The 13993-nt window shown below is 32.1% G+C and overlaps 1 protein-coding gene across 1 annotated transcript; it reads left to right on the top strand.

The window, feature by feature from the left end:
* The first annotated feature begins 6042 nt into the window (after nt 1-6042).
* LOC145065995 (basic helix-loop-helix (bHLH) DNA-binding superfamily protein) lies at nt 6043-11389 on the top strand. The gene is made up of 9 exons (XM_079013133.1): nt 6043-6520; nt 6736-7108; nt 7377-7451; nt 7762-7827; nt 9062-9127; nt 10081-10140; nt 10528-10575; nt 10703-10750; nt 10911-11389. The coding sequence occupies exons 1-9, from the start codon at nt 6270-6272 to the stop codon at nt 11043-11045; spliced, it is 1122 nt and encodes a 373-aa protein (XP_078869259.1). The 5' UTR covers nt 6043-6269; the 3' UTR covers nt 11046-11389.
* The last annotated feature ends 2604 nt before the right edge of the window (nt 11390-13993 follow it).

Here is a 13993-nt window from a genome sequence, read left to right as displayed (position 1 = left end):
CTCACTATGTGACTTAGAAGGTGATTGAACCACTAACTTTCTCAAGACTTTGACACCCAACTCTCCCGGATTGTCAGTATGTGACTTCATCTCCAAGATGTGATCACACCTAGACCATGCCTTGCCAATAGGGCTTGAGTGACCTTGAACTTGTGGGTTAGGGAGAACAATTGGAGGAGGTGGAGGAAGTGAAGTTCCAAGATATTTGGGAAGATCATAGATGTCTGAACATAGACATCTTTTGGGAGATATTCAAGTTTAGTTGATTTAAGTCCTTAATATAACACCCAATATGAAATATTAAGGCTAGGACCCAACAAACTATTTTTATAACTTAGAAGAGGGATGCCGTAATCCAAGCTATAAAATATTTGAAGGTAGGTAAATGACGATTTACCAATTTCCACCATGAAAAATGAAATATAATTAAGTTTTAATTAGATTTGAAACTCCTAGATCTTTTGAGATTCATTGAACTTTCCAATGGCATGTTTCAATCTCGAGTGTTCCCTTCAGGTTTTGTGACTGGGATGCCGAGGATCACAAAACAAGGTGTGAAGTAACCATGCAAATTACTTGGTACTCTTAAATGTTTATCACCCAACCGATGTGCCGGTAAACCACACACACTCCACCGGCCTATGATTAAACTTTAAGAAACCCTTTGCCCACCTTGTTAAATCAAGCTAGTGTGTCGGTAAACCACACACGCTCCACCAACCGACTTAAGCAAAGTGCCAAGTGTAATTTCATGGGTTAGCACCTTGTTCACATTTTCCTAAGTAACTATGATTGGGAATTATAAGTGTTTAGTTACTTAGTATTTATCATTAATACTTTTAATGAAGGGAGAACTTATAGTCTTTGTCCTACCCGTTCGGCTAACGACCCTCCACCAGTAAAGGAAGCGGTGGGTGAGAGTGGACACCCATTAAACTACCATTTTATAGGCAGTAACCTTATACCCCCCCTTGTAGACCAGCTTCGTGAATGAGGCCTACTTGCGGTAAGACTGACTTTACTCTTATATATATATATATATATATATATATATATATATATATTATTAACTTATAATATTATAAAGTATAAGGGTTGAATTTTAACTTTTAAAATTCTAAGGGATAACTTGGAATTAAAGTATTCATAAGAGAAAACTTTTCAAATTCTAAAACTTAAGGGCAAGTTTTGAAACTATTCAAAACTAATTAATTCCATAACTTATGTGTTTAAAGTAGTTTTAATTAAAAGACTCTTCAAGTTCCATAACTTGAGGACAAGTTATGTAAGACTTAAAACTAATAGAAGAATGTAACTTTTTTTTTATTTTGTAACTTATGGAATTAATTAAAGTTACATATTTTATTACTTAATGAAGTGACTCTTGACTCTCCACAACTTGAGGACAAGTTATGGAGTCATAAAACCATTTAATGAAAACAAGACTCTTCATATTTGTAACCTTTGCCAACTTTTATGAGTTTTAAGAAACTTTAATGTGACTTTTCATGTAACTTGAGGACAATTTACACAAACACATTTTAGAATCATCTCTTAGATTAAAATGGATCAAAGACACATAATCAATCAACATTTTCTATTAATCTAAGCAGCTAATATGAACATGATAATTGGAATCAATCTTTTTCATGTAATTAGCATAACACTTAAACTAATACAAAACATAAATCTATTGACAATTATCTTAGAAATTCGATTAGCATGAACATTACCACATCAAAAACAAGTTTATAAATCCAAAAACAGCTTAGGGTAATGTTTCTAGTCCAATTCCAGCCAAAACAATCGAATATAAGCTGTCAGGGGGTCCAACTCATCGAGTGCCCGAACCAACTCGGCGAGTTGGATGCATTTTGCCTTGGACTCGGCGAGTCTGCTGGGCAGACAACATCAACACTCGATTTTTTCAGCTACTTTTGCAAGTATAACAAGAAAACAAGCCTAGGCTCTGATACCACTGTTGGGTTTTGAGCATTCTAACACTCCTAAATGTACATGCAACCCTAAATACGTTGGATCTATGTTTTCTCTATTATACATGCAAATATGAACATCCAAGGGATTATCCTAATCTAGCATACATAACAATGAATATAACAAGATAGAGTACATACCTCTTTGATGTAGAATGTCTTCATGAAGCTTGAGTGCCTAGTGCCCCAAGTGTGACACCTCAAATGGTTCACACAACATCATATGCACTTGGAAGACTTAGAGAGAAACATCACACTTCATAAAATCGGCTAGCCCTTTCTATCACCCACATAGTGCCGATTTTGTCAAAGAATATGATCTTATATAGTTGTTACAATTAGGGTAAACCCTAATTGTCATGGCTTTCCATTTCCTTGGATCCATGGGTTCAAATACACCATGGAGCATCCATGGAGCATCTTATGGGTTTTAGCCCAACTTGACAATCCATGGAGCATTAGCCCACTATACAAGTATGGATGATTTACACAATCAACTCATATATTTAATTAGTCTTCTTTTGATCACTTAATTAATTGTAGATTAATTCTTGATCAATACTAATTAAATAATCTTATTAATATATTATAACTTATAATATATTAACAAACCTTAAGTGTTACTTCTCTCATTATAGTCTATCCAAATGCATGATGCCATGCAACCCAAATGGACCATGCCGGGTCAGGTCAAGTCTTACGAATTATAGTTATGAACTTAGACATTAATCTAACAAATGGATCATGAAATATTTTTGTATAACAAAACAACACAAAAAGGTTATATTTCTTTACCAACATAATTTTTTCTAATTTTTATGTAACCAAAGATACAACTTTTTACATTCCAATATAACACAAACTTAGAAAAATATATATAAAAGAGCACTAAGATCAATTACAACTGCCCTAAATTGGAAAAGTATGTATTTTTTATTCCAATTCTAAAATGAAAAAAAAATTGCAAAAGTTCTTACTGTTGTTCCAAATGATGTCAAGAGCATAAATCCAGATATTGTTCCAGAATGATAAGAACTTGCTAAATATCTATGATCAACATTTTAATAATTGCTTGAATCTATTACATCAAAAAGCTAAAGAAATATCAGATTTTGTTGGACAACATAGTACTAGAGTTTCTCCATTGGTGTCAATACCTCAATATGCTGCAACTATAACCATTTCAAACATTTACAGGATATCTCTTTTTTACTAAGTTTCAATGATTTAGGATCCTTTTTTTTTTAACTCAATCAATCCAGACCACTATTATGACTTTCTTTTTTACTTAATCTTAATCTGGACACAGTGTATTAATAAGTTAAGTAAAAAAAACTAGGATTAATGTATCAAGACACTAACCTTTAAACTATTTGATGAATATCATGAAGATTTATCCAGTCATGCAGCATTATACAAAACAATAACTCAAATTTCAGCCACTTTAGGTAGAATGATATAGTTAGTACCCGTGTAATGACTTTATTGGCAACGAGTTCATCGACATTTCCGATGTTGACTTGGACAAAATCCTAAACTGGAATTGGTTCATCATTCATGAAGTCAAAGTGAAGTTAACATGTGATATTTCTCATTGAGGCATTTCATCGAACATGTTGAGTGCAAAAAAATATCTATATTTTTCAATAACACATGTGTCAATTTTTATACCTACAATCAACACAAGGATTTAACTCTTTTTAAAAACATATTGACTAAATAGGTTCAAATTAATGATTAGGCAAAAACAATTTATAAAGGTCAAACAAAGATAAGGAATGAACAATAGAAACAGATGATACCTAAATTTTCATCAGCATATACCAAATTTAGAGTGAGATTCAAGCTCATAAAAATTTGAACTCGGAGGTTAGGCAGATAGATACCCTTGCCAGATCGAAGTGATCTACAAATGTGATTTGACGATTACTATTGCAATCGAAGATGAAAATGAACGACGTCGATCTCTTAGCTTGTGGATTCGCTGTCGATGAAATGACAGATAAGGAAAAAGGATCTGTAAGTCGTTGTTCATCGTCGGAAGAGGTAGAAGTGGTAGATGGAAGGTGGATGTAGTAGACCTGGAGAGTGAAAAGGCGATTGTTTGAACGGAGAAACTTCGTTCAGATCTTCAGTCGACAGAGGACGCAGAGGTGAGGTCGACGATGGCAATGAACTCCAGCGAACTGATGATGGAGACGCATAAGGACGTGAGAGTTAGAGAGAGGGAAAGAGAGATCTGATGAGGAATAGAGAGAGAATTATTATGTGTTTGTGTGTGTTTGGTATATAAACTAAATTAATTATTAATTGGTAGGAAGTGATATTTTTAATTCCCAATATACCCGTATAATTCCTTATAAAATGTCTTTGATGCCATTAAAACAAGTGATAATTACAATTATGCCATGATCAATCCAAGTCATTCAAAATTTTGATCTAACGCTCCACCTTTAGTTCTCAGGTTCTCGGAAAACTATGAGTTCTTAAATGATCCTTCCTATATATATATATATATATATATATATATATATATATATATATATATATATATATATATATATATATATATATATATATATATAACATTCAGCTATACAATAATGAATTTGGCCCGTTTGGCATGTGATTATTTCAAAAAAAATGGTTACTTAAGAAATTGTAAATATTTAAAAGAAAAAAGCTCGAAAATATGATTAGATTGCTTAATTTCCTATAACATTATTGTAATGTTACTTTAAGTGTAAGGTAAAATTCATTATAAACCAAGTATGCCCTTAAAATTCAGTATCAATTTATTGGAAATCTACTTTTATGTTTTGAACCAACTTTAATAAAAGTAGTATGAATTAATAAAAGTAGTATGAATCTAGATTAGATTTCTCTTCAGGAGGACAAAAAATGATCATGATCGCTTAATCAGTCTCATAATTATTAGAATTGATTTTGATTTTGAATTTTAAGGCTGGAAATTTTTGAATTCAAGTGTTCCCTCGATGTTCATTAACTTTTGCATAAAATATTTTCCTTTTTAATAGAAATTTTGGGTTATATATAATTTACGCCTACGGAAGTTTCTTTAAATTTAAATTAAAAATGCTCAAGCTATTTTCTTTACGAATTTCTTATAAATTTAAATTTATTTTGTATTCAATAGAACTACGTTTCGATCATTACGTCACGAATTACAAGAAATACTTTAAATAGATGCATGACCTTAAAATGGCTATTATAATTATGACAAAGAGTGACCATGTAATACTTCAAATTAAAAATAAAATTTATTTTTCAAACATAGTTAAATATTTGTTTAAATCTGTATATAAATACAAACACCTTTTACCATTCTATCTTTTTTGGTTTAACTTTATGCCTAACTTATCATTAATTATGAAGATCACCTCGACTTTTCCCATGCCAAAGCAATGGGTGAATTGTTTAAGTTTTGCCAGAGAGTGAAAAAGGTTTTACTATAATTTACTTTGCTCTTTACTTATTGTAATGTAACCCAACAAACAGGATCGTAAAAACTTATCCAAAATAAAATCCCATTATTCATTATTCTTTGTTGAATTTGTCACAACATTTCTTCCGAAATTATGACATTTTGAACTAATACTTTGATTCAACTAAACTTATCTCAAAATGAGAATGAATAAAGTTTGGTCATTATAATGGAGCGTATGCATCATATATAGGAAGTTAGTATGAACTTGTCATGCATGTATGTACGATTCGATATATATATATATATATATATATATATATATATATATATATATATATATATATATATATATATATATATGAAGTACAAGTAGTGTTACTTTTCTATTTATATTATTTAGAACCATTTGATTTTTCTTAGGGTTCTAATTATTTAAGTAGAATTGAATTGGCACGACCTTTTTTCGCTGCCCTACTTTGATGATAAAGCAAAAGCAAAGAAAAAAGTAAAAATATATAAAACAGAAAAAAAAATAAAGAAAGAAAAGAGAAAGCTAATAAAGAAAGGAGAGAAAGGAGAGAATACAAATACAAAAAAGGTTCTCAATACCCCATCATTCAAAACCACACTCCTCTCTTTCTCTCTCTCACTACTTAATCAAGTATCGGAAGACCTCTGAAAGTTTCTACAAAGAGTGGAGTGTTAGCTTGGGGGAGATTCAAGAAAAAAACAAATTGAGAGCGAGTGATCGAGCAAGAAAAAAAATATTAAAGTTAAAAAAAAGGGAAAGCTAATCTTTTGTATGCTTGTTTCTTTTGAGAGGGGAAATGAATAGAGGAAATATGTTGCAAAGTTCACCGGTGCAACAAATGCTTGCCGGCGGTCCAAACAACTGGTGGAGTATGATGGCTACCACCAGACCTTCCCCGCCACCCGCTCCTCCTCAAGCTCCCTTCTTTGCTGCTTCTCCACAACCCCACTTCTTTCATCACCAATATGCACCACCACCACCAGTTTCACTTTCTCCATGGCATGATAATCATCACGACTTTCCTGATTCCTTAAGCCAATTACTCATGTAAACAAATCTCTCTCTCTCTCTCTCTCTCTCTCTCTCTCTCATCTCTCCAGTCTTTTTAGTTTAGGGTACATGGGTTTCTTCATAATTAAGTCCTTGGGTACAAATGTTTTAAGTCTTTTTGTGCTTCTTTATGGACAACAAAAAGATAGATCGAACACTCATACACATGCACAGTTTGACTGATACTCCGATCTTTGTACAAAATTTAATAGGAGCGGATTAGTGGGAGAAGACGACAAGTCAACTTTGAGTCATATGCAACAAGTCAAGAAACTGGAGAATTGGGAAGAACAACTACTACATGATCATCATACTCATCATCATCATCAGCAACAGCAGCAGCAGATTAATCCCATGGTAGAATCCGGAGTGAAGCAAGAAAACTCACTTAATTACGGATCATCATATGGCCACAGCAACGTCGACTTTCATGGCGTTAAACCAAATACTTGGTCTAATCCAATGATCCCCGTTTCATCTCCTAATTCTTGTATCTCGAGTTTGAGCAACAACATGCTTGATTTTTCTACCACGATGAGCAACAAAACAGATGGAAGACACCCTCCTCCAGATCGCTCATCTGAGGTAACTCTCTCTCTCTTTTTTTTAATGATTTCAATCAAGATTTCTTTCGACTACTTGATCGTACCATATTTTTCTGTTAAGTCACATGATATCGATCTCTTCTAGCCATGGATTCCTACTTATTGGTTGTCACTTATGGTTCAAGTACTATATATAGCATTTAATTGGTAAACGACTAGTTAATCTGTTCATGGCAGAAGTACATGAACTTGCGTAATTTTGATAGCTCATACCTTCTCATTCTTTCCTTTTTTTTCAATTTATGAAGTGTAATAGCACTGCTACTGGTGGGGTATCCAAGAAAGCTAAAATTCAACCTTCGTCAAACCAATCTACCTTCAAGGTAATTTACCTTAGCTCAAGTTAGATCTCTCTCGATCCTTTTCTTTGTTTCACAATCACACAAATACAGAAGGTGGAAAACCCAAATACAGGAAGAAGTACTTTTTGGAAGATAACTGTTGTCCTTCTTGATTGTCGGTTTCTTTAGTCCATAACGATTCTTTAGTTCATCTGTGCTAATTATATCCACACAAAGAGATGATAAAAAGTCTTTAAAAAATATATGTAAAAGAGGTGTATATATGTTAATCATTGCAAAAATACAATTTGTTATTTTGATTCTTCTATTTGTTTTTTGATGTCAAAAATAGGTGAGGAAAGAAAAATTAGGAGACAGAATAACAGCACTTCACCAGCTTGTTTCTCCGTTTGGAAAGGTATATATATATATATACATATTTACATAGTATGCTGTAAATTTTCACATACTTAAGCATGAATTAACGTAATCATTAACGAAGCTTAATCTGAATATTTAAGAAAGCATCTATCCATTGGAGATTAATGCGAGAGATCGAGAAAAGGATGAAACAAGAGGATGACATGACATAATTCTTTTTTATTTTCCGTAGTAAAATTATTGATGGTCTTATCAAATGAAAATTAATGAGGTAAAATATATCAAAATAATTACGTCAAATCCATTCAATAGGAAGTATTGCTAAAAAAATAATGAAACTGTTTGCTAAAACAAACGATCAATATTCTGTCGTCTATATTTCTTATTCCAGTTTTTCTTGCATGGTGTGCATTTATATGGATAATGAGAAGAAAACAAAACTACGTCAATAAGATTTTTGTACATAATAAAAAAATATCCACGAACAAAATATCTTCTGTATAAACTAGTCACGATCTGTTTGCCAATACTAACATTTTCTGTCGTAAGTTTTTTTGAAATGTATGGAGTACTGAAGTTTCCATTTGAGAACATAAGAAGAACCCGTGACGAGTTAATACGATTCCATAAAAGTTATGACACGAAAAAACCTAAAACCATAACCAAATTTACAACTAAAAAATTTATTTTTGCTTTATAAAGAACGTAAATCTTTGACAAACAATGTTTTATATATCTCATTCACACTTATTTTTCTATAAACATGAAAAGGTAAACAAAAAATTAATAACGAAAATTATATTTCAAACTTTTTACAGTAACTTATATATAAAATTAATAAAGAAATTAGGAACAATTATTTTTTCGAAACATTCCTCTCTCTCTCTCTCTCTCTCTCTCTCTCTCTCTCTCTCTCTCTCTCTCTCTCTCTCTCTCTCTCTAAATTAAGAACAATTATTTTTTCAAAACATTCTTTTCTCTCTCTCTCTATCTATCTCTCTCTCTCCTCTTTCCAGAAATAGTATAGGAGTGAATAAAGCATCGTTTTTTTAGAAGACTATGGTGGTTTCAGCTTTGAAAAACTTTTTATGCCCAGTCTTGTCCTTGTAGATGAAATTTTTCTGTACAATCTTGAGAACGATGTCTTTTAGTAACTTAAAATGTTTGGCTAGTTAAAAACAAAAAAATAGTTTACTCGAATATGATGTTTGGTATCTTTAATTATGAGAAAACACTTACATGAATTTTCATTTTATTTAATTTTGGTGCAGACTGACACAGCTTCTGTGCTGTTAGAAGCTATTGGTTACATAAGATTCCTTCAGAGTCAAATTGAGGTGATGCTACTTTCCTTTCTTCTGTGCTTCTTCTTCTTCTTTTATTCATCTTTCACAAACTACCATGAGGGACAGTCATGCCACATACAAACACAAAAACACACACACACACTAGCTAAAAGCTTCACTTCCTTAATATTCCATCAAGATTACTTTGCATTTTTATAATGTTATATAAACATACTGTGCCTAAATCCCATATTAAACTATATCTCTCTGTCAAATGCATGTTTTTAATTTCTAAAAAATTATTCCCTCTGTCCGAATGAGTATAAGTCGTTTTTTTATTCTCAAGAGTCAAGTGAAAAAGTTTATAATTATGACATGAGTGTGTATAACTTTCTGAATTATTTAAGTTGCTTTTAATTTTATATGATAAATAACATTCTATATATATGGAAAATACAGAAAAACAACTAAACATTACATGGATTAGAATTTTTCTAAAATAATGTTATATGTGACGGTTTTGTTTAAATAATGTTGTGGTAATTCATAAATTGCTCACAATCCATTTTTAAAGTTAATTTTCTTATATAGAAATAATCATGAGAAATTAAATTAGCTCCTACCTTTAATGTTTATAATTATTCATATCCACTAAAATTATGACAAATCATCATTCAATTTAATTTTATTTGATATATTTCTAATATAACTTTAACGAGTTAGTTAAAAAAATATAGAATAATAACATTTGTCATAATTTGATTGGGTAGAAACATTTATAGACATAAAAAATAGAAATCAATTTAATTTTTCAAAAATCATATTTAAATAAAATTCAATTAACTAAAATCGATTTCAGATTACGCTGCCAATTAGATTGATCTATATACGAAAAGATCACTAAACATTTGACTTAAAGGAATAAAATATTCATATCGACTAAACTTGATAGTAATTAATATATGATGGTGGAGTTAATTTGTGTACGGCTTTGAATGATTTAGGCCCTCAGCTTACCGTACCTGGGCAGTGGATCAGGAAGCGTGAGAAACCACCAACACTCTGTAAGTATACCATACTTTATACACAATCTTTTATACGAATCTATATGTATTCATATACGTATAATAGTTCTAAAGGAAGATTCTTCCTGCAAAGATAGAGTCGACTATATAAATTTCTACGGAAGGATAATGTTAAAGATGTAAAATACAATGAATGACGATTAAAGAAGAGATTTACTTTCATGTATAGTAAATACATACATACATACCTTATGTATGTATGTATTCATCTTCCCTAAGCAACAAAACACAGACACATCACCTTTTCTCACTCTGCCGCAATGCATGTGAGTGTTCACACGTGAGCATGTGGGGAAGGTGTAAAAGATTTAGATAATTGTTTTATTATTTAATAATTCTTTGTTTTTTTTTTTTTTTTATATTTAGGTTCATCAAGGGGAGAGAAATTGTTTATTTCCTGAAGACCCAGGTCAGGTATATATATATTTCTACCTTTATACTCTGAATAATTAACTTTTCCATTAACATTCATTTCACTAAAAGCTGACACATATTATTGTAATCATATTGGTAATTATCGCTAATCTTGTTCCTTACACAGCTTCTGAATGATAGCTGCATGAAGATGAAAGGATCTGCTCTTGACCAGGTATTTATTTCCTTTATTAATTTATTAAATCCCATCATTAGGATAAAAACCCTGATTTTTCAGAATGTTACTTTTAAAATCAACGTACTTTATTAGTATGAATTTTGCTTTTCAAGATTAATTTTGGTACTGATAATTGGTTAAAAATGAATTAATTTAGGATCCTCATGATGAACCAAAGAAAGATTTGAGGAGTAGAGGGTTGTGCCTTGTTCCGGTTTCATGCACAATGCAAGTTGGGAGTGACAATGGGGCGGATTATTGGGCTCCTGCTCTAAATGGAGGATTCCGATGAATGGATGATGGGTTTAGGTCTAACATATTTCATGGGCCGGGTTTATGATTTCACACATGAGGAAGAAGATCCATCAAGAAATGAGATAACATCATGAGCAGTCACTCTGCTAAAAAATATTTCCAAGGCTGATTGCTCATGATGCTATGCATCTCTTGGTGCTTTACATATGATCTTGTGACAAAACTTATGGTTGGGGCTTTGGATCAAAAGTCCCTCCAACTATCTAGCTAATTTTTATGCACTTCTTTATCTTTTCCCTTCCACTTCTTTTGTGTTAGTATGTATCATGTAGAATTTCAAATATTTGACATTCTAGTATGGTTAAAAAAATAGTTATTTAATCGCGTTCACTTTAGCTAACATTTAGTCATGTGTAAACTAGAAACATCAATGAACGTAACATTTTAAGTTGATCACAAATGCAACGACTCTCTTCACACAGAAACGATAATGAGAAAGAGACAACCTAGCGTTAAAAAGATTGTATGATCATATTAGTAAGACAATACAACACTTCTAGATAAGTTTTTCTCCAAAAATGGAATAACACATGAGACATAGACAAACATATTTAAGTACACGTGAACCAGGACATGATCACATGTTTCTTATATCATAGTATGTCACTAGATTAGATGTTTTAATTTACATATGGCTTCTATGCACGTGTAGTCATTGTACTTTATGTGTTTTTAATTATTAAAAGATAAAACTAAACTTATGAAAAAGTCATTGTTATAGTCGTTTAAAAACTATTATAAGGTGGATATTAATTTATTTGGAGAAAAATAGAGTGTTAGCGAGATGCTAGGAGGAAACAAAATACAATGCATGCGAGCTTTTCTCCTTAGTATCAAACAAGATGCCATTATTTTGTTTCCATGTGACCATAAGTAAGCCAACATATATAAAGACATCAAGCCTATGAGACTCCCCCCTCACACACCAAACAGCCACCTCTCTAGCTGGTCCTCCACCAAGCTAGAACTAACAGGAACGCTCAACCATTAGTTGTGGAGAAGAGCTCCAACCTCTATCCCTCGAGAGCAATCCACAAACAAATGATGATCTGTTTTAGGAGTAACATTACACACAGGAGAAAGTTCGCAAGCCAAGTTTACTCCTCTTGCCAGGTTCCTCCTCGTGAGAAGTCTACTTAATTGGGTCCACCAAATGAAGATATTGACTTTACGTGGCACCTTTCCACACCACCTCGAGGCGACATTGGACCCAAGGGAGGGACCAATAGGTTGTACGGGGTAAGACATCATTAGTTTTAAGCTTTTTAATGTGATAGTCGATATTTCATTGAATATTAATTATGAAGTTGCTGAATTTTATGTGTTTAACAAGTAATATGGAAGACTAAAATTCTTCACTAAGATTACTTTTAGGGATGTAGAATGTTAGGATGACCATATTCTATTTATTATTTTATTCCAATCAATTTCTATATTGTTCTTCAAGTAATCATTAATTAACATTCATTAGCATTGATTTTCATTTATGTGTTTGATATTATAACTAAGATATTGTATTTTTAATTCACTGGTCGTTCTGAGTTCAAGTACTTTACGAATTAAGATGGCTAGTTGAATCAAGATATATTTTGCTAAATATTTGGTATTGATGATTAGCATTGTAATTGATAATTATAATACATAATATTTGTCAAATCACTCATTCTTCCTAATCCAAGTACACGTATCGCGTAATACAATTAATCGGCTAAACATAATATATCCCAAAGATTATTTGTTGCATGTTAATCAGCTTTATTTATAACTATATAATTAAGTTAGAATTTAAGGGAAGATAGATATAGGAATAGGAATCATCCAAACAACTAAATTAGAAATATGTTTTTTGTCTCCCAAACAATTGATCGTTTTAAGTATAACATAAAATTCTCATAACCTAAACAATTTTTTAGTAAAACTAAATTCAAAATAATTTCCCTTATTAGTTGTCTCATTGACTATATGAATACAAGCTTTGCCCAAGAACTTCCTGCGGAATCACTGGATGTACCCTAAGTATCTAGGTGTGGTTGGTTATTCATAGTCATATTGAGGACACTCATATTTTGGCCCCGTTGTTGGGGAGATTGTCGGATTAAACTAATATCTAAGACCTGGATCCTTGAGGTATGTAAATTAAAGTAAATTATGAGTTTTGTGTTGGCCACGACATGATGAAGGTAATATCACGACGTGGAATGGAAATATAAGGCGTTGTAACACCGTAAATTTTTAATCAAATTTTTTCACTTTAAAATCACAAAATTCTCATAACACATTTCTTAAAAATCTCATTTATTTAATTTACAGAACGCGACTCTATAATTGTTTGATTAATAATTCAAGATCCTCAAAACATAACTCTTTCTCTGGTATGTACAATCAAGTCGGTGTCTTCCCGCGATCCTAAGAAAAACTTGAAACACATATCACATAACACGGTAAGCACGAAGCTTAGTGAGTTCCCCAAAATACAACACATATCTCAATAGCCTCTCATGCTTATACTCAGATAAAACCCTCCGGTCAATGTGCCTCAGTGGAACCTTCAGGTCCTAAAACTCGGGTGGACCCTCCGGTCCTAACTCTATAAGCTCATAATAATAATACTCAACATAAATCACAAACACATAATGAAAAATATCGCAACATACAGGTAAGCGCATAATACATCTGAGACACACAAGGATACCACTCATGGTAAGTATAGTGAGAAGACTCACCTCAGATGATGGATAACCCCTATAAATGTTGTTGTTGCACACCAACCTCTATCTCTGAGCTAAACCCACAAATAACTCAATTAGAAACTAAGTCCAAACTCTCAATCATTAGGTCTAAAGGTAGATCACAAGAACATGTCACGTGGCACCACCAGAACATTACAATAATGTGCCATGTGGCACCTGCAGACCCCTAGTCTCC

This window comes from Lactuca serriola, chromosome 8 (assembly GCF_051521515.1).
Source record: "Lactuca serriola cultivar US96UC23 chromosome 8, Lser_US96UC23_V15, whole genome shotgun sequence".
NCBI lineage: Eukaryota > Viridiplantae > Streptophyta > Magnoliopsida > Asterales > Asteraceae > Lactuca > Lactuca serriola.
The sequence above is the reverse complement of the archived record's forward strand: the minus strand, read 5'-3'. Positions and strand labels throughout refer to the sequence as shown.